The sequence below is a fragment of the Geotrypetes seraphini genome, chromosome 4 (genome assembly GCF_902459505.1).
Source record: "Geotrypetes seraphini chromosome 4, aGeoSer1.1, whole genome shotgun sequence".
Taxonomy (NCBI): Eukaryota; Metazoa; Chordata; class Amphibia; order Gymnophiona; family Dermophiidae; genus Geotrypetes; species Geotrypetes seraphini.
In genome coordinates, this window is record NC_047087.1 from 106324099 (window position 1) to 106345705 (window position 21607).

General features: G+C 42.6%; 1 protein-coding gene across 8 annotated transcripts in view; it reads right to left on the bottom strand.

Moving 5' to 3' along the window:
• The window catches only part of POLQ (DNA polymerase theta), a 321333-nt gene that overhangs the window by 100138 nt on the left and 199588 nt on the right, over positions 1 to 21607 (bottom strand). For all 8 annotated transcript variants that reach the window (XR_004539268.1, XR_004539267.1, XR_004539270.1 and 5 more), the window contains 3 exons: positions 13481 to 13624; positions 8894 to 9105; positions 5665 to 5905 (listed from right to left, as the gene is read on the bottom strand). Coding sequence is in view for 4 of the 8 variants with exons in the window: in XM_033942580.1 (XP_033798471.1) it covers positions 5665 to 5905; positions 8894 to 9105; positions 13481 to 13624 (597 nt within the window). In the remaining 4 variants the exon portion in view is untranslated. The remainder of the gene's footprint in view (positions 1 to 5664; positions 5906 to 8893; positions 9106 to 13480; positions 13625 to 21607) is intronic.

The window sequence follows — 21607 nt, forward strand, 5'->3', positions numbered from 1 at the left end:
TATAATCTAAAGTTAGAATGAGGGAGTATATAAGAGAACTCCAGTTTTCTTTAAACAGAATCCCCCATCAGGCCACCTTAATAGAGTCAGGGCATGGCCCAGCTCGGGAGAGTAAAACCCCAGAGTGAGATCATCAGAGACACCCAGAGTAGAGAGCTGCACGGGAACGGGGACGACGGGAATCCCGCGGGACCCGCGGGCATCCCGCGGGTTCCCCCTTTGGGTCACGGGGATCCCGTGGGGACGCCCCTAGGGTCGCGGGGATCCCGTGGGGACGCCCCCTAGGGTCGCGGGGATCCCGTGGGGACGCCCCCTAGGGTCGCGGGGATCCTGCGGGGCTGGATGTACTCAGTCGCGCGGCTCTTCTCTCTACCTTCTCTGCTTGCAGCACAGAGCCGAACGGAAGTCTTCCCGACGTCAGCGCTGACGTCGGAGGGGAGGGAGGGCTCTGTGCTGCAAGCAGAGAAGGTAGAGAGAAGAGCCGCGCGACTGAGTCGGGAAGACTTCCGTTTGGCTCTGTGCTGCAGGCAGTGCAGGTAAGGAGGAGAGTAGCCTCGCGGTTCGAGTGGCTACCAAGGGACGGGGCGGTCCGCCCCGCCACACCCCGCCCCGGTTGCAGCACAGCCGGCCAGGTCCCCTTACTTTTGTGGCACTTCCCCGACCGACCGACAACAGCCCCGGTCCGACAATCCTCCCTGCCCTGTAGCCGCGAATCTAAATTATCTTCTTACAGCAGCTGTAATAAGGTAATTTAGATTCGCAGTTAAGGGCAGGGAGGTTTGTCGGACCGGGGCTGTTGTCAGTCGGTCGGGGAAGTGCCACAAAAGTAAGGGGACCTGGCCGGCTGTGCTGCACCCGGGGCGGTAGAGAAGGAGGGGGGGAGAAGGACGCTGAAAGCACTTGAAGACAGAGGAGGGAGAAGGACGCTGAAAGCACATGGGGGAATACAAAGGGGTGGAGAAGGACGCTGAAAGGCCATGGGAAGGGCGGGGGGGGGAAGGACTCTGAAAGCACTTGTGGAAGACAGAGGGGGGAGAAGGATGCTGAAAGCACATGGGGAAGACAAAGGGGTGGAGAAGGACGCTGAAAGGACATGGGGAAGATAAAGGGGTGGAGAAGGACGCTGAAAGGCCATGGGAAGGGCGGGGGGGAGGAAAGGACTCTGAAAGCACTTGTGGAAGACAGAGGGGGGAGAAGGATGCTGAAAGCACATGGGGAAGACAAAGGGGTGGAGAAGGACGCTGAAAGGACATAGGGAAGACGGGAGGGGTGGAGAAGGACGCTGAAAGGCCATGGGGAAGACAGAGAGGGAGAAGGACGCTGAAAGGACATGGGGAAGCAGAGGGGGGAGAAGGACACTGAAAGCACATGTGGAAGACAGAGGGGGGAGAAGGACGCTGACAGGACATGGGGAAGATGGGGGGAGAAGGACGCTGAAAGGAAATGGGGAAGAGAGAGTAGGGAGAAGACGCTGGCAGGGAAGAAGACAGATGCCAGACTATGGGGGGAGCGGAGAGAAGAAGATGGGTGCCAGACAAATTTGGAAGGGGGAAGAAAGGGAGAGGCACAGTAACAGAGCAAATGGAAGATGCAGAAGGAAGAGAGACAGTGGATGGAAGGAATTGAATGAGAACATGAGGAAAGCAGAAACCAGGCAACAAAGGTAGGAAAAGAATTATATTTCTTTTTTTTTATTTTGCTTCAGGATAAAGTAGTATATTAGTTGTGTTGATAAAAATTTATAAACATTAGAGGCTCTGGTAGAAACCCATTTGCAAAGTATGTATTCTTCCCAATTAATATTTTCAAATTAATAAAGTCTTTTTGCTTATTTGTAAATGGTTTCTACCAGAGCCTTTAATTCAGTAGCATAATTAAATGAAATAACTATTTCTGAAGTTTATATGGACGGGCGGTGACGGAGGGGATTCCTCGCGGGGACGGGTGGGGACGGAGGGGATTCCTCGCGGGGACGGGTGGGGACGGAGGGATTCCTCACGGGGACGGGTGGGGATGGGTGGGATTCCTCACGGGGACGGGTGGGGACGGGTGGGACTTTGGCGGGGACGGGTGGGGACGGGTGGGATTTCTGTCCCCGCGCAACTCTCTAACCCAGAGCAAGAAGCATTCCTCCAAACTATGCTTTCACTATCTAGGTGCAAGGAATGTTTTGTTACTTAGTATGAGCAAGTTTTCAAGTCCTGGGCCTTTGGAGGCCTGTGAACAGAGGCAATTTCAGGTCAGTAATAGAAAACACTTTGCAGAAAGCCAAAACCAGTAGCTATCATAACCAGCTTATGATTTTTGTCCTTGAACAGGACCAAAATTTTCATAATAAAAATATATTTTCTTTATGTCAAAATATGTTGGGGGGGTTTCCTGATCTCTCTAGGGCCTTTCTGGCTAAAAGGTCTTCACTGTTTGCTCTGAGAATTGTATTTTTCCATCAATTTCCCTGTAAATGCTTTGATAAAATTTTATACGCTCAGATTTCTCCAATTCACTTGCCTCTGTCATTTCCTATTGTCCCACAAGTTTAAGATCTCAGATCTCAATATAGTGTTTAGCTCTGAATTCTATTCCTTTTTACTTGGATAACTCTCCAAGTTGTCCCTATTTTTCTCTCGATTTCCTCTCTTCCTTTAATGGGATATTTAAGTTTATATTATTTGTATATCTTTAGGATATGTACATGATATACAGTATCGTGTTACTTTTTTCCATTCAATGCAATCCTTTTCTGCATTCAGACATATATGTGAAGTTACATTGGAAATGCTATAGAAAAATGCATATTTATAAATAATAAGCATGTAGTATAAGCCTCCAGGCAGACCTTTTGCAACAACTCTGTTAGCTCTATATAATTCAGTATTGCATTTTATGGTTCATAGAGGATGAACATTTTTACGAGCATTATGCTAGTTTTGGAAGAATATACGTGGAAGATTAGGATAGGATGCATATATTATAACATGTTTGAGTATGTCCTGAATATGTATGTTTTCTACTAACATAGTAACATAGTAGATGACGGCAGATAAAGACCCGAATGGTCCATCCAGTCTGCCCAACCTGATTCAATTTAAAAAAATTTTTTTTTTTTTTTCTTCTTAGCTATTTCTGGGCGAGAATCCAAAGCTTTACCCGGTACTGTGCTTGGGTTCCAACTGCCGAAATCTCTGTTAAGACTTACTCCAGCCCATCTACACCCTCCCAGCCATTGAAGCCCTCCCCTGCCCATCCTCCTCCAAACGGCCATACACAGACACAGACCGTACAAGTCTGCCCAGTAACTGGCCTAGTTCAATCTTTAATATTATTTTCTGATTCTAAATCTTCTGTGTTCATCCCACGCTTCTTTGAACTCAGTCACAGTTTTACTCTCCACCACCTCTCCCGGGAGCGCATTCCAGGCATCCACCACCCTCTCCGTAAAGTAGAATTTCCTAACATTGCCCCTGAATCTACCACCCCTCAACCTCAAATTATGTCCTCTGGTTTTACCATTTTCTTTTCTCTGGAAAAGATTTTGTTCTACGTTAATACCCTTTAAGTATTTGAACGTCTGAATCATATCTCCCCTGTCTCTCCTTTCCTCTAGGGTATACATATTCAGGGCTTCCAGTCTCTCCTCATATGTCTTCTGGTGCAAGCCTCCTATCATTTTCGTCGCCCTCCTCTGGACCGCCTCAAGTCTTCTTACGTCTTTCGCCAGATACGGTCTCCAAAACTGAACACAATACTCCAAGTGGGGCCTCACCAATGACCTGTACAGGGGCATCAACACCTTCTTTCTTCTACTGACTACGCCTCTCTTTATACAGCCCAGAATCCTTCTGGCAGCAGCCACTGCCTTGTCACACTGTTTTTTCGCCTTTAGATCTTCGGACACTATCACCCCGAGGTCCCTCTCCCCGTCCGTGCATATCAGCTTCTCTCCTCCCAGCATATACGGTTCCTTCCTATTATTAATCCCCAAATGCATTACTCTGCATTTCTTTGCATTGAATTTTAGTTGCCAGGCATTAGACCATTCCTCTAACTTTTGCAGATCCTTTTTCATATTTTCCACTCCCTCTTCGGTGTCTACTCTGTTACAAATCTTGGTATCATCTGCAAAAAGGCACACTTTTCCTTCTAACCCTTCAGCCATGTCACTTACATACATATTGAACAGGATTGGCCCCAGCACCGAACCCTGAGGGACTCCACTAGTCACCTTTCCTTCCTTCGAGCGACTTCCATTAACCACCACCCTCTGGCGTCTGTCCGACAGCCAGTTTCTGACCCAGTTCACCACTTTGGGTCCTAACTTTAGCCCTTCAAGTTTGTTCAACAGCCTCCTATGAGGAACTGTATCAAAGGCTTTGCTGAAATCCAAATAAATTACATCTAGCATATGTCCTCGATCCAGCTCTCTGGTCACCCAATCAAAAAATTCAATCAGGTTCGTTTGGCACGATTTACCTTTTGTAAAGCCATGTTGCCTCGGATCCTGTAACCCATTAGATTCAAGGAAATACACTATCCTTTCTTTCAGCAACACTTCCATTATTTTTCCAACAACTGAAGTGAGGCTCACCGGCCTGTAGTTTCCTGCTTCATCCCTGTGACCACTTTTATGAATAGGGACCACATCCGCTCTCCTCCAATCCCCAGGAATCACTCCCGTCTCCAGAGATTTGTTGAACAAGTCTTTAATAGGACTCGCCAGAACCTCTCTGAGTTCCCTTAGTATCCTGGGATGGATCCCGTCTGGTCCCATCGCTTTGTCCACCTTCAGTTTTTCAAGTTGCTCATAAACACCCTCCTCCGTGAACGGCGCAGAATCTACTCCATTTTCTCGTGTAACTTTGCCGGACAATCTCGGTCCTTCTCCAGGATTTTCTTCTGTGAACACAGAACAGAAGTATTTGTTTAGCACATTTGCTTTCTCCTCATCGCTCTCCACATATTTGTTCCCAGCATCTTTTAGCCTAGCAATTCCATTTTTTATCTTCCTCCTTTCACTAATATATCTGAAAAAATTTTTATCTCTCTTTTTTACATTTTTAGCCATTTGTTCTTCCGCCTGTGCCTTCGCCAAACGTATCTCTCTCTTGGCTTCTTTCAGTTTCACCCTGTAGTCCTTTCTGCTCTCCTCTTCTTGGGTTTTTTTATATTTCATGAACGCCAACTCTTTCGCCTTTATTTTCTCAGCCACTAGGTTGGAGAACCATATCGGCTTCCTTTTTCTTTTGTTTTTATTGATTTTCTTCACATAAAGGTCCGTAGCCATTTTTATCGCTCCTTTCAGCTTAGACCACTGTCTTTCCACTTCTCTTATGTCCTCCCATCCTAACAGCTCTTTCTTCAGGTACTTTCCCATTGCATTAAAGTCCGTACGTTTGAAATCTAGGACTTTAAGTATCGTGCGGCCGCTCTCCACTTTAGCCGTTATATCAAACCAAACCGTTTGATGATCGCTACTACCCAGGTTACCCTGGTTACTGTTACCCGCTTAGGTGTTAAGCAGGGGAGAAAGTTTTAAAATAAACTCAATTCTGTTTCATGTCTTCATCAATAGATAGTACAATAGTTATACCAGTTCGCCATAGTAAGTAGTGCTAGAAATCACCATTTGAAAACAGTATACAAGTTTTATCCTCTGAAGTTTTTTACCTTGCAGATTCTCTTTCTGTAGCAAAACTTGGAGCTGGTTCATGATACTGAAAACAAGCACAGACTCTATGGACGCTCTATACCTCCCTGAGTGATCGGGACTGGCACTAAGGCCCAGGCTCTGAATACCCTGACCAGTTCCCACACCTTCCAACAGAGGCAATTCCTGAGGGATGAAATTAGTTACTATATTGTGCAGAGTTCGTTCTTTTGAACCTGGGTCCAATAACCAGCAGGCAACCTGTAACAGACCAAATAAAACAATCAAAGAACAGTTAAAAATAATGTACTTTATAATAGAGGAGAGCATAAAACTTTTATGCACAATACATTTCTAATTAGAAAGCCCAGAAAATTTTTGGGCAAAAATATGTCTTCAGTGCATCAGTAACTTATGAGTAGGTAATCCATTTGAAGGGAGAAAAAAACATAGAAATGATGTTGAGGTCCTACTGATCTCATGATGTACTTGAAATCTAGTACTGTTTAACATGAGGATCAGCTTAACCTATTGACCTAATTAGAGCATGACATGGGGACAAATATTTCCCTGTCCCTGTGGGAACTCATTTTCCGGTCCTGTTCAATCATTAAAGACTATTTATTTGACAAATAAGAATATTAATTTTGATATATTTTAATGAGGTCTTCTGTTTCTATTCTTATTGTCAAAGTATGTTTTAATTTTTTAATAATTTTAATATTGTACTTGAATGTTTTTAACAATTGTATTACTTTTATTATATAATTTTAGATTGTACGTAGATAGTGTGTTCTATGAAACTGTACCATGTGCTGAAATGTCTCAGTATTCTCCTGTTGTGAACTGCCCAGAATTACTGGTTGGGCGGTATACAAGAAAATAAATTATTATTATTATTATAAAAGCTGTTTCAATTATCGGCACTGTCCTAGGATTTAAAAGCAAATTAGATGCACATCTCCTTACGAGAGGCATAGAGGGATATGGGTGACTAAAAATTACGCCAGGTGTACACCTGGCTGGGCCTCTGCGTGTGCGGATCACCGGACTTGATAGACCGAAGGTCTGATCCGGAGATGGCGCTTCTTATGTTCTTATCCCCACAAGTTCTTTTCTTGTCCCTGCCCTATTCCTGCAAGCTCTATCCTCTTCTACACAAGCCTCAAACACATTAAAATCATTAGTATTCGAGGCTTCTGCGGTTAAGGAGAGCTTACAGGAATGACAGGGACAGCGACAAAACGCACAGGGACGGTATGGGGAAACTGAGTTCCTGTAGAAACAGAGACAAATTTGTCCCTGTGTCATTCTCTAGACTTAATAAGACATCTGCTAAGAAAGACAGACATTTTACTAATAAATATTAAAATAAAGCAAAAATACCTGGATAGTCGTGAATCCATGAAGGTTAATGGCATTAGTAACTCAATACATATAGCTACCCCAAAGAAGCTTTTTTTTTTTTTTTTAACACAAATGACAGAGACATTTTAGAAATGAAAATGATACCAAAAATAGTGTTATGACTGTGATTTTGAATGCCAGGAGTGAGTACAAATCCCCCTTCAAGTACTGTATTTTTTGCTCCATAAGATGCACCCTAAATTTAGAGGAGGAAAACAAGAAAAAAAAAACATTCTGAACCAAATTCTCCCTGCTAGGCTCTGTACCCAACCCGACACTCCTTGCCAAGCTCTGAATCCTATGCACCCTCCCTGCCAGGATCTGTACCCTGTCCCCCCTCTGGTGGTCTAGTGGTAGGCTGGGACAGGGCACAGGGCAGGCAGGCCTAATGGCTGGCAGGCAGGCAGTGCTAGTAGCTGAAAGACAGGGACAGGACACAGGGCAGGCAGGGCTAGTGGCTAGCAGACAGGGCCCCCCACCCGCCGGAAGGTACCCCACCCCAAGGCAAGCAAAGCAGGCAGGCAGGCCCCCGTACCTTTTTAAAAATTCTGCCGTCCAGCACTGTATGGCAGGAGCTTTCAGCGCTCCTGTCCTTCCCTCAGCTGATTCCAAAACTCTTGTGGCAGCGTCAGAGCGGAGAATGAGGCAGGCGCGAGCTTTTCGCGTTCCTGCCTCGTCCCACTTCACTCCGTGAATGGCTGCCATCAGTTCCATGAGAACTGGTGGCAGCCATTCACAGAGCAGAACGGGACCAGGCAGGAACACGAAAAGCTTGCGCCTGTCTCATTCTCTACTCTGACGCTGCCGCCAACATTTTGGAATCAGCTGAGGGAAGGGCAGGAGCACTGAAAGCTCCTGCCGTACTGCACTGGATGGCAGGATTTTAAAAAGTGCTCCCATCTGATGCTGCTGCTAGAGTTCGGGAGTCAAGGGCAGGAGCTGAAAGCTCTGGACAGCCGGATTTTTTAAAAGGTACGGAGGTATTCGCTCCATAAGACGCACCTTTATTTCCACCCACTTTTTTGGTGGAAAAGTACGTCTTATGGAGCAAAAAATATGGTACTTCTTCAAATTCCAGGTCCAAATAAGACCACTGACTATTATGCTGAACTTCAAAATATGTCAGCTGTATTATAAACCTATAAATAGCACCTTTTTTTAATTCATTATTCTACACAGATGCTGACTTACATGTGTAAATATGCTTTTTACTAGACTTGCTTTTCTGAAGTAAGTTGTGAAAACTGTAAGGCTGATTATAGCTATTCTGCAAGCTGTTTTAGATTTTTTAACCCTTTATTTGGCATTGTTGCTCAGAAGTAACATGTTTTTTCTATGGCTCTTATGGGAGATCTGCATTTCCAAATGCCTGTTACTTGACACTGTTGCTCTCGTTCAACATCAAGTTACATAAAGCAGCTGTTTCACCATCTGCCAATTAAAGGGTTAAATTGCAATTTTTCAATTTACATTTCTTATCCTTTCATTACTTCAGATTTTTAATTTTGTTAGGAATTTTATGTCGATTAAAATTTGCAATTGCTATTAATTGCACGATTAAAGGTATGTTATTTATTTTCCCCCACTGTAGCTCCTTGTTAATCTGGGCATTGGAAAATTAAGTGACTTGCCCAGAGAGTCATAAGGAGATGCAAAAAAAAAAAAAAACCACCCAAAATACCCCAAAACCACATACCTTGAATTGTGCAATTAAAATTTTAATCAAAATGCAGCCCTACTTTTTGCACATGCAAATGCTACCTAAGTCTTATAAAATTGCCTCACTTGCCTAAGTAACAAAATCAAGTTTAAAATGATTTAATATTTAACAAGCTCTGAAACCTTAGGATCTGCAAATTTTGCAGTCAGGGAGACATCACATCCCAAAAGCAAGGTCTTGTAGTGTTCAATGAAACTGTACATGAGAACTGTGCGGTTTCTTGCAGTTTCCAATTCTTCCTGCAAGCAGGACCGAAGATGCGAAAGCCTCTCTGTCACTGACAGGGTCTGATCTACAGGAGGTGGAGCCAAACTTGCAGTGATGCTCAAAGCAGCTGAAGATAAAAAGATTTAAAAATGTATAGTATTGATAGCTGATTTTCTCCCAAAATCATACACAAAAAAGCAAAATAGTAAGAACTGTGAGCTCAACACAGAAAATACAGGTCAGAGACAGATATATTTGCTGGATTATCCATTGATTAAAATACAATTCACATAACAATCCATATATCAGCTCCTACAAATTCTGCATACTCAATTGACCAAGTATTTCAAGCATATTCTCCCCCATGAGTACCCACAAAAATTTTTTCACAAGAAGGGGGGGTGGGGGTGGGAGAGGTAAGTACAAAAACAAAATCAGTTACTATAAAAAAATAGGTTGGGGAAGGAATAAGACTTCCTTACCCAACACCAGTCCCTAAGCATTTATGTCTTGCCCCCTTACTTCCATTTGTGACTTAAACAGCAACTTTGAAAACTTACATAAAAACATAAGCAATGCCTCTGCTGGGTCAGACCTGAGGTCCATCGTGCCCAGTAGTCCGCTCATGCGGTGGCCCAACAGGTCCAGGACCTGTGCAGTAATCCTCTATCTACACTCCTCTATCCCCTTTTCCAGCAGGAAATTGTCCAATCCTTTCTTGAACCCCAGTACTGTACTCTGCCCTATTACGCCCTCTGAAAACGCATTCCAGGTGTCCACCACACGTTGGGTAAAGAAGAACTTCCTAGCATTCATTTTGAATCTGTCCCCTTTCAACTTTTCCGAATGCCCTCTTGTTCTTTTATTTTTCAAAAGTTTGAAGAATCTGTTCCTCTCTACTCTCTCTATGCCCTTCATGATCTTGTAAGTCTCTATCATATCCCCTCTAAGTCTCCTCTTCTCCAGGAAAAAGAGTGCCAGTTTTCCCAATCTCTGTGTATGAAAGGTTTTCCAAACCTTTTATCAGACATGTCCGCTTTCCTCTGAACCCTCTCGAGTATCGCCATATCCTTCTTAAGGTACGGCGACCAATATTGGATGCAGTACTCCAGATGTGGACGCACCATCACCCGATACAACGGCAGGATAACTTCTTTTTTTTCTGGTTGTAATACCCTTCTAGCTTAGCATTCTGTTTACCTTCTTAGCGGCTGCTGAGCACTGTGCCGTCGGCTTCATTGTCATGTCCACCATTACCCTCAAGTACCTTTCTTGGGTAGTCTCATTCAATAACATCCCTCCCATCGTATAGTTGTACCTCGGGTTTCTGTTTCCCACATACTTCACATTTCTCAATGTTGAACTTCATCTACCATCTCATCGCCCATTCACCTAGTTTGTTCAAGTCCCTTTGCAATTCTTCGCAGTCCTCTTTAGTCCGAGCTCCACTAAATAGTTTGGTGTCATCCACAAATTTTATTATCTCACACTTCGTCCCTGTTTCTAGATCATTTATGAATATATTAAATAGCAGCGACCCGAGCACCGAGCTCTGCGGGACCCCACTCGTGACCCTCCTCCAGTCCGAGTAGTGGCCCTTCACTCCTACCCGCCAACCAGTTTCTGATCCATCTATGTATGTCTCCTTCCACCCCATGGTTCATCAGTTTCCGGAGTAGGTGTTCATGGGGCATCTTGTCAAAGGCTTTTTGGAAATCTAGATATATGATGTCTATGGGGTCTCCTTTGTCCATCCATTTGTTAATTCCTTTGAAGAAGTGCAATAAGTTCGTTAGGCACGATCTCCCCTTGCAGAAACCATGTTGGCTGGTTATCAGAAGTTCGTTTCTTTCAAAATGTTCATTGATGTTTTCTTTTATCAGTGCTTCCGCCATTATCCCCGGAACCGAGGTCAGACTCACCGGTCTGTAGTTTCCCGGGTCACCTCTTGATCCCTTTTTAAAGATGGGCGTAACGTTGGCTATCTTCCAGTCCTCCGGGATCACGCCTGTTTTCAGGGATAGATTGCAAATTTGCTGCAGTAGTTCCGCTATCTCCACACCCACAAGATTCTGTTCATATAAATTTTCCTTTTAAAATTAAAACAAAAATACATAATTTTAAGTGTTTATTATTTCTTCATGGGCAGGCAGTAGGAAGAATTGCAATACTGATTTTGTTGAATTCTAACAAATTACTTATGTGACCAGAAACAAGGTAAATGAGAGTCAGGCTGTCAATTTTGATATCTCTTCTATTTCATACTTCTTAAATAGAAAAGAACAGTAGATTCCTATGTTTAATTCTCAATTACAGTGCAGTAAGGGAAAAGGAATGAGTTTTGATGTTTAGCTCAGATATGTACTATGGAATCCTTGCTTGATATCTACATAGAAAGGACTCAAGATTTTACAACTAAAGGATTATTTCAAATTTTTTATGCCCATAAATGGCTTCCTTTAAAATTGAACAAAATATGCATAAGATTAGGGAGGAAGAATGATAACTGACTAACTGAATTCACAACAACTGTGACTCTAAAGTTTTTAACAAAGGTTTTTTGCTGTGGTTTTTTTTAACAGGTAAGTTCTAGTTTTTGTTTCCTGTATTTGTTCAATAATGTATATATTTTGGATTTGCACTACTTGCATATTGAGATTATATTTTTGGTAAACACCACCAACCAAAAAACAGACAGAAAAAGAAGCTGCACAGCATATTGCTAAAAAACACCAAAACAGCTTCTTTCTAATTGTAGCAAGCAACAAAAGTAAAAAAAAGAGGGTAAAAGGATGTCTGAAACCTACTCAGTACATGAGGAATTGACAACAGTCAGATTTATCAGTTCCAGATTTTGATCATTGATCCTGAAAAACCCTTAAGTGCACATAACTGGGTGAACTCAAACCTATTTATCCCCAAAATACTCAAAAATAAGAGTGCACTTTATAAATCCAATTACATTCAACATGTCAGTTTTTTCTTCTTCAAACAAGAAACACACTTATCTTTCATTACAGTCCTTCCCGACAGGACCCATTTTGCCTGTGTAACCGGCTTTCTCAAGGGTCACAATATTGAGACTGCATGGATTGGTAATGTTTTAACTCACACTGGCTCTGAACACTCTGACTTACTAATCATGTTGTTCAGAGCCAGTTATCCAAGTGGTTTACAATCAGGTACTCAAGCATTTTTTTTCTCTCTATCTGTCCTGGTAAGCTTACAATCTACCTAATTTACCTGGGACAATGGAGGATTGAGTGACTTGCCCAGGATTACAAGGAGCAGGGCAACATTTGAACCCACAACCTCAGGGTGCTGAGGCTGTAGCTCTAACCACTACGCCACTCCTTCCTCCAATGCACTCCCCCCCCCTTTTTTTTTCTTCCTATCCTATCTTTCCTGAACAGATTATATCCCAGTCATGGTTCTCTGTGAACCATGTCTCCATTATCACCACTACATCCAACTCAGCCTCTACCATAACAGCCTCTAGATCAGGGGTGTCAAAGTCCCTCCTCAAGGGCCGCAATCCAGTCGGGTTTTCAGGATTTCCCCAATGAATATGCATGAGATCTATTAGCATACAATGAAAGCAGTGCATGCAAATAGATCTCATGCATATTCAGTGGGGAAATCCTGAAAACCCAACTGGATTGCGGCCCTCGAGGAGGGACTTTGACACCCCTGCTCTAGATCCACAAACTTGTTTCCTATACTTCGAATATTAGTATAATACTGCTTTCCAGACATTGCCCCTTTTTCCCATTTGTGTAGAGGTATTTAGAGATACATTTACCTGGGAGTTTTGATCACTCTGCCCCAACAATTCTAGTTTAAAGCCCTCTTCACACCAGATACACAATCTACTGGTTTAGGATACAAACAAACAAGGGAAGAAGTGCAATCTTCAGCTGACTGGGTGTGGGCAGAATTAACCAGACAACTTTGTCCAGTTGGCTAGCTGGACATTCAACCTGACCAGAGTTAACCAAATTATTTTTGCTGGCCAGTTTAACCATGCTCCAGGAAATGTGAAACTAAAATATGTGGAGGCTGCAAATTGCCTGGATAAAATTTGGCTGGTCAGCATGGAAGCAAATTCAAAGAATGAGCTTTGTCTGGCCTAATTGCAAAGCTAGTCAAACAAAAACTTTGAATATTGACCTCATAGTGCTTGTTAAGAAGCTAAACAGTTTTGAATCCAGAATTACATAAACTGTTTCCTTCAAACCACAGGTTTGTGCCTACAAGCAGGTCTAAATTAGGGCTTTCAAAATTTGTTCTAATGACCCCAGAGCCAGTTGGTTTCCAAGATATCCAAGTTGAATATGCATGATATGTTTGCATATGATGGTGTTCAACATATGCAGATATGCATATTCCTTATGTTGATTCTGAAACCCTAAATGGCTATGGGATCACCAAGACAGATTTTGAGAAGGCCTGGTCTAAACAGTATAACATTTGTGTAAATGGATCTTCCAAAATTTACTTACCAGTCTGATCTTCCTCCTGCTGCAGTGAAATATAATAAGCATCCTTTCCACCCCAGCACACAGCCAATCCAACCACCAAGATATCTTCACAGCCTTTAATAGGAAATCCATCATCCTTAATTTGAATCCGTTGAGGTGATTGTACTGACAATAGATTTTTTAAAATATATTAGAAAATGTTAAAATCTATTACAAGAAAAAGGGAAAGAAGGTACCAAGCCTACAGTACAGCAAACAACGAAAAGAGGCACTAGAAATGTTGAATCCAACTAATGGTCACAATGTCTTTTTTTAATGATAAACACATGAAAATGTTTAAAACATGCAAAGTCCTGACTAGGATCCAAGTTTCGGCAACAACATCACCTTCCTCAGGGGACAATAATGAACTCAAGATGTGCTGCAAACTGTGCGTATGAATGTGATGGTGTCTCTATAAAACTTGAATCCTAGTCGGGACTTTGCATGTTTTTAAACATTTTCATGTGTTTATCATTAATAAAAGACATTGTGACCATTAGTTGGATTTGACATCTCCAGTGCCTCTTTTCGTTGTTTAATATCTATTACAAAACATCTTGCATTCACAACAGATGCTTGATCACTGAAAACATGAGATGCCTTTCATAAGATCATATGACTTCAACACTGTAGAAAAAACTATCAAAAGATGTAAGAGGCACAATTTCTTATAAGGACAACACAAAAATTTGAAAAAAATGTGCCTATTTTATAAAGGCTGAAAAACAAATGTCCAACACGGCATTTGAAATCTCATCCACAAACAACATACTCTACTCCTAGAACCAAAACCATAAGTTGTTCTTGGAGAAGCATGCTTCAAGCCCAAAGATTCATATCAGCAACAACTTTATAATACAATTTCTTCACTGCAAAAGATGAACTGTATTGTACGACTGTAGTTGATGACCTAAGGCTTTGGATTTGAAGTTCATTTCTACATGAACAACTTGTGTTTTGTACCCTTTTTTTTTTTTTTTTTAATATCGGCATCATCAGTGTTCATGTGCTATTTTAAAATAAGTTCTTAAACTGCCCCCAAAAGCATACAAATGATCTTGGACAAATTTACAACTGTTTGAAAGCATTAACTCTTTGAGGGTAATTATGGAATAGATCACCTAGGTTGGAAGTCCAAGAGGCACCTATTTATAAAAACTTATCAGACAGCTGTGTTTTGCAGCCTCACAAACCTATACAATGGAGGCTAAAATATATCTACACACTTTAAACCTTTTTGGGTTTATAAAATACCATATATTCAGCCTACTGTATATCAGCAGATGTCCTCAAGTGAAGCTAATAACTTAGTTCAACAAATAATGCAACACTCGTCTTACTTCATAAATTTCAATTCTACCATGCAACTTTACTCTTTTTATAGCATGCTTCAATATGTGAACTTCATCATACATTTATAAATTCAAAATGTATTCAGTTTTTTCAATTCTTCATTCTTCACCAGACCTCAGGGCTACCCTTGAATTCTCTATTTCATGTAGAATTCAAGTTACTAGTAGGAAGCCTCCTCATCGGTCTATCTTAACTCTTAGTCATGCATCTTATAAGATCAATAAATATGCCTATGGCACTTATCTTAACTAGCGAGGGACTCCGACGTGAATTCGCGTTTCACTACAAGCTGTTTCAAGGAAAGTCCCCTATGATAAATGTGAAGCATCATTAGAAGCTGACTAACAAAGTTAACCAGAAAACTGCAACAATATGCCTTCCTTACCTTGCACGCCCACGGGGCCATCTGGAAACATCGGGGTTTCATTACCGCCTCTGGCCGCCTGATCCACCACGCCCCCTCGACCTTCTTGAGGCCGTACAACTACCCTCACGTGTTGCTGTTATGCACTGCTGTGCTCACAGACAACTGAGAAAGTCTGCTTGAACATTGTCCACTCCTGCCATGTGTGCTGCAGACAGCGCCACAAGGTGTCTCTCCGCCCACCAGAAGAGCAGTCCAGCTCAGAGAGGGAATCCTCGTACCCTCCTGTCGATGGATGTAAGCCACTGCCGTGGCATTAACCAAGAATACATGGATGACTCAATGAAAGACCCGACCCTCAAAGTGAAGAAGAGCCAGCTGAAGCACGAAGCTCCAGGCACTTGATAAGACCACTGGCCCTGAACAGGGATGGTCATGCACCAGCCTTTGAGACTCACAACCATAGATCCAATCTGAGATCCAGTGAGGAAGGCCCCTGGAAAGCGAGAGAGGTCACAATCCCCATGCAAGACTGCTTTATGCCACAGTCATCCAGGTCAGGGATGCATGTAAACGGGTCCCGCTTTGGAGTCCAGAGCAAAAGAAGAGCATCGTTGTCATCATGGTCCTCAGAATCTGGAGGTACTGCCATACTGTTGAGACCAGAGTGGTTAGAAGGTTCCCGAGAAGCAGTGGTAACTTCTGATGGAACACTTGCAGAACACTGTGTTCTGGCCCTTGTGAACTCGAACTCCTAGGCACTCTAAATCCTGGGCCGGCTAGAGGTGACACATCCTGAAGTTGATCACCCAGCCCAGAAACTGAAATAACTTTACCACCTGATGGACAGCTCTGATGTCCCTCGGACAATGAGGGAGCTCTGGTCAACCAGTTGTGAAGATATGGGAGGACCAGGACACCTAGGGTACAAAAATGGTCCGCCACAGCCAACATCACTTTGGAGACTGTCTTGGGTGCCGTTGCCAATCCAAACGGCATCACCACAAACTGGAAATGTTGCCCCAAGGCATGAAACCACATATTGGTAATATGGGGATATGCCTTAGTCAAATCCAGGGAGGCTAGGAACTCCCCCGGCGCCACTAAAGCTAACACACAGTCTCCATGCGGAAGCGAGGCATTTTCAGCGCTACATTGACTGCCTTGAGGATCAGAACTGGTCTCCAATCACCGAATCATTTCTGTGGAATAAGGTATGTCGAGTAGCTCCCAGAGCCCTATTCTTGCTCTGGAACAGATTCTATGGCCGCAATATCCAGTAGTCTGTGGCCTGCACCCGAATCACACTCTTGGGGTGGCCAGCAGGGGAATCCAGAAAACACTCGGTCAGAGGAAAGAGAAACTACATTATATAGTCATGCCTGAGAACATCCAGGACCCAGTGGTCAGGGGTAATAGCCTGCCATTCTGCCAGAAAAGCCAACAAACATCTCCTGATAGGTGGGGGAGGAGACAGCGGCCTGGCATCAGAACTGTTTCTTTTTGGAAGCCGCCGGCTGCCTTGCTGTTGACTGCTTCCTGTACTCACTAGCAGACGAACCTGGGGTGAGCTAACTCCCAAGGGAACAGTCTCAGAGCCCCGATCTGATGTGCAGGCTGTCCAGAGGGCTTACTGACAAGCAGGGAACCCTCCAGAAGCAGACTTTTCCCAAAGGCTTGCAATCACCTGCAGTCGGAGCTGTCCTGGCAGGGAACCTATGCAACATGAGGGTGAAAACCGTGAACGCAAAGATTGAAATTACACGAAATAAAATATGAGCAGAAAAGACAAGCTCCTACAGCCTGGCTTGCAGGAAGAAAGACTGAGGTTATAGAGACAATGGGTAAGAGGGGGAGGGGTTTAAGCCTCTGAAGTTTGAGGCTTCCTACAAAGTCCTGGTGGGTAGATGAAAATAACCCACTGGTTATGGAATAAAGTGGGATTGTACAAGAAATTGCCAGTACATCTAAACATTTAGGGTTGCAAAACATCTATGCCTGTCATTTTACAAAAGCTGTCTACTTATCTGGCACAGTATCTGTCTCCATCACCAGGGAGTCTAACTTTGAGCCAGAGTTATTTGGGTGGAACAACATTTTTTATGTTCTTTCTGTGACTTGGTGGTTAATGGTGTATGGACTAGAACAGTGGTCTCAAACTTGCAGCCCCCCAGGTCCTATTTTGCGGCCCACAGTCTGTACATGATCTCGCTCACTGGGCAGGAAGAGAGGCTCCAGCGCTGGCATCACCTTACTTGAAGCTTCCTGCTGCCATCGCATATGCCAGGAATCCTGCCTCCTTTCTCTAGCCTGCCGCTGCTGATCCAGGGGTACAGAGACAAAACGAAGGCAAGAGTCCTGGAAGATACGCAAAGGCAAGAGTCCCAGCATATGCAACGGCTGCAGGAAGTTTCAAGTCAGCTGACGCCGGCGCTGAAGCCTCTCTTCCTGCCTAGTGTGCAAGATCACGTGCAGACCATGGGCCGCAAAACAGAAGTACTGCTGGACAAGGGGAGTAGGGAAGGAAGAAGAGTACTGCTGGACAAGGGGAGCAGGGGTACTGCTGGACAGGAGAGAGGTAAAAGGAAGGGAGAAGAGGTGCTGCTGGACCTGGCAGAAAGGAAGGGAAAGGAAAGATGCTACACACTGGAGGGGAGGGTGAGATGGTGCATGGGGACAGAGCATGTTGGGTTGGGAGGTGGGAAGGAGGGATGCCACTGAGGGAAAAGGCAAGGACAGAGAGAAAGTGTGCAAGAGGCAGAAAGTGTTGGACTCATGGAGAAGGCAAGATGGATGGGGAGGATGGGAAGGAGAAATGTTACACTGGGGAAGGGGTAGAGGGCAGAGAGTGAAAAGTTGGACTCATGGAGGGAGAGAGAGAGAGATGTTGCTTGGTTGAGGGAAGGAGGACCAGAAGAGAAGCATGCAGAAGGAAGAGAGAAAAAAATGTTGGACTGGTGGAAAGGAGGGAGAAATGTTGGACTAGGAGGGGGTCAGAAAGGAGGAAGGGAGATTAACTGCAGGGGGCAGAAAGGAGGAATGGAAAGAGAAATGTTACACTGGGGGGGAAGGAGGGAAGGAGAGAGATGTCAGACCATGGAAATAGGGAGGGAAGGAGAGAATTATAAGAAGGGAAGGGAAGACATGGAAAAGTAGATTTTGAGAAGAAATAAGAAAAATGGAAAAATTGAAAAAATTGAATGTTAAGTTAATGCCAAAGATGGACGCAAGGCAGAAAGTGAAGATGGAGAGAAAAGCATTCAATGGACAAGAAGGCCTTGGAAACATAGTTAAAAGCACAGAAAAATAAAGTCACCAGACAACAAAGGTAGGGAAAATGATTTTATTTTCAATATAGTGATTGAAATGTGTCAGTTCTGAGAAAGGAAAGATGTTAAACTTTAACTGCGAGGGCCGCAGAAAAAATAATGTCTTATTAAAGAAAAGGTAAAAATCTTTCCTTTAACAGTTAAAGGAAAGATTTATAAACTATAAAGGATTTTACCTCATACAAAATTGTCATTTCTTTAATAAGACAATAGCTATATTTTCTGCGGCCCTCCAAGTACTAGAAATCCAAAATGGGTTTGAGTTTGAGACCACTGGCCTAGATGCACTAAAATCAGTTGGCAATACTGACTGGATTGCTGTTGGCCGATTCTCTGATTCTGGCCGAGTGATTGATGCACAACCGAGTTGACATGCAAATGATCTGAGCAGAGGCTCTCCCTATCTCATCCAATCGATCGCTGTAAGAGCAATTTAAACACATGCGCAAAGTAGTCCTGTTGGTTCTTGATGCAATGTACACAAGGCCTGTTGTGCATGGTTCATAGGCTTGGTTTATTTGCACGGGCCGAAGGCGTCTTCCATGGGAAAGGGTAGCCAGAATAAAACGGAGCCTACAACCACCATCCATTTCACACATAGTGCACCAAAATACGCGTCCCATGCAGACAATGCAGTTAACACATACGATTAACAAATGCTGCTATTACAAGCACTTTTATACCGTATAGCAATCCCATGATGCTCTGTGGCTTCTTGTACCATGAATCGCGAAGCAAAACAATGCAACTCTATGCAGTTTACTATGAGTAGCATAAATGAGGGTGTTATATGCTGGCCTTACTTGATATCTTTGGAAAGAAAAGAATTGTGGGAACCCCTTATTCCACCGCCATCCCTTACAATTTTTTGTGTACACTGAGAACGGGCTACACTGAACAGAACTTGAACATGCGCTTTAAACACATGCATTCACAATGCGCATACAATACAAGCACATAACACGCGCATAAGTTCCACTACATATCTATATTTGTTTTTATAGTTTTATAATATAATACTGATTCTATTACTTTCAGAGCAGAAGAGTCGGCAAGGATAGTGAGCAACTGGTCTTCAACAATCGCTCTTTTTCAGATCAGCGAACCCAATCGGTATTTCTTCTTCTGGTAGAAGCCATTTTATGCATCGATCAGTCACCAACTTTGCATGGAATTTCAATACTAATCCCCTCATTTGCATGCTCAGAATGAGTGATCACTCAGAAAAACACATGGACAGTAGCTTTGTGCATTGGGTCGGGGAATCCAATCGATCACAAAACCGGTCAAACCGGTTTAGCGATGATCATTAGATGATTGGTTAAGTTTAGTGCATTTAGGCCTATGTACCTTATTCTGTTTCTATTCAGTGCTAATTAAATAAAGATTACAAAAAAAAGCTGGCAGTTAAATATTTCAAACTGCTCCACTAAGCTACTCCTCCATTCTACTTCAAAGAGCTTAAGAATCTTTCATTTTTGGTTTTGTCTTTGGTTCTTGGCAAAACTGAGCCACAGATTTCGGCCAAGGATTCAGTTTTGGTCAGAATCAAAAACAATGGTTTTGGTTGGCCTCTAGTGTGCACCTTACTTTCCCTGGGGTAACTGTATGAAAGGAACACTGGCACATAATCAGCCTTTATAAAACATATGAAATATTTACAACTAGGTACCTTTTACAAAATTACCCTGAAGATCTACTTTGTATCTGAGAGAGAATGAAAGGTATAAGAAGTTATTTCTGTATTTTGAAAGCCCCCTTTTGTATCCCTTACCCAAATATCATAATCCTCAACAATTTCTGCAAGATTCTGTATTCTGGGCTTTTGATTTCCATGTTTATATCTTGAGGACAATTTTTAAAGGCATCTCTGTGGTATTTTCCCCACAGAAATAGCTCTTTTGAAAGCTGTGTGCTCACCTTGTAGAGAAGAGTATGCACCCTATCAGTGGAAAGCATATTTTTCACCATAGAGAGGCAATGCCAGGAATGGGACAGCCAGGTCAACTATATCCAGGAATTTTATTTTTAAATTCTAATATATTGCTTATCCTACATACTTTATACTTCCAAAACATGTAGGGCAAATAAAGTCATTGTGGCAGCAGATGCCACTGGATTTTCAAAATTCAACTAGAAGTCTGAAAACTGTCCATTTTGGGTTAATTTCATAAAACTTTCTCTGTGTGTTAAAGTACACAAAGTGCAAGATGGTGCATACTTGAACAAATGTGTTTGGGCAAAATTTTTAATAGATTTGTGCTAATATTTTATAAAGATGCATAGGCACTTTAGTGTCTCTATAAAACAGACTCAAAACAGGCACATGTCTGCCCAATTAATCTAAAATATACAAGGTGAGTGAACAATTCACAAGGAGGGGTGTCAGATATGACCAGTCCAAGCAATAATGCTTTCAAAGGTCTTGCAATTCTTCATTCATCCCCTTCCGTCCTTTTATGTATAATGATTTTAAGCTTTTTAATTTAGTGAATTTTGTGTATATATTCTTGATTATATTCAAAATAATTTTTTCTTGGTTATTTTCTTGTTTATGTTCAAAAACTTTTTTATAGACTTGTCTTCAATTCAATTCATATAAAAAGACTTATCTTATGAGAACTTGTCTTCATAGGCATAGGTAAAGCCTATCTTGTGTTACCAACGTTCAATAAGTACTCCCCTCTGCCGACGCGTTTCGCAGAGCTTTGTCAAGGCAGGGGTACTGCATGATTGAAAATCTCCTAAATATCTTAAAGAGCGGCTTCTGAAAAATGGCCATTTTTCAGAAGCCGCTCTTTAAGATATTTAGGAGATTTTCAATCATGCAGTACCCCTGCCTTGACAAAGCTCTGCGAAACGCGTCGGCAGAGGGGAGTACTTATTGAACGTTGGTAACACAAGATAGGCTTTACCTATGCCTATGAAGACAAGTTCTCATAAGATAAGTCTTTTTATATGAATTGAATTGAAGACAAGTCTATAAAAAAGTTTTTGAACATAAACAAGAAAATAACCAAGAAAAAATTATTTTGAATATAATCAAGAATATATACACAA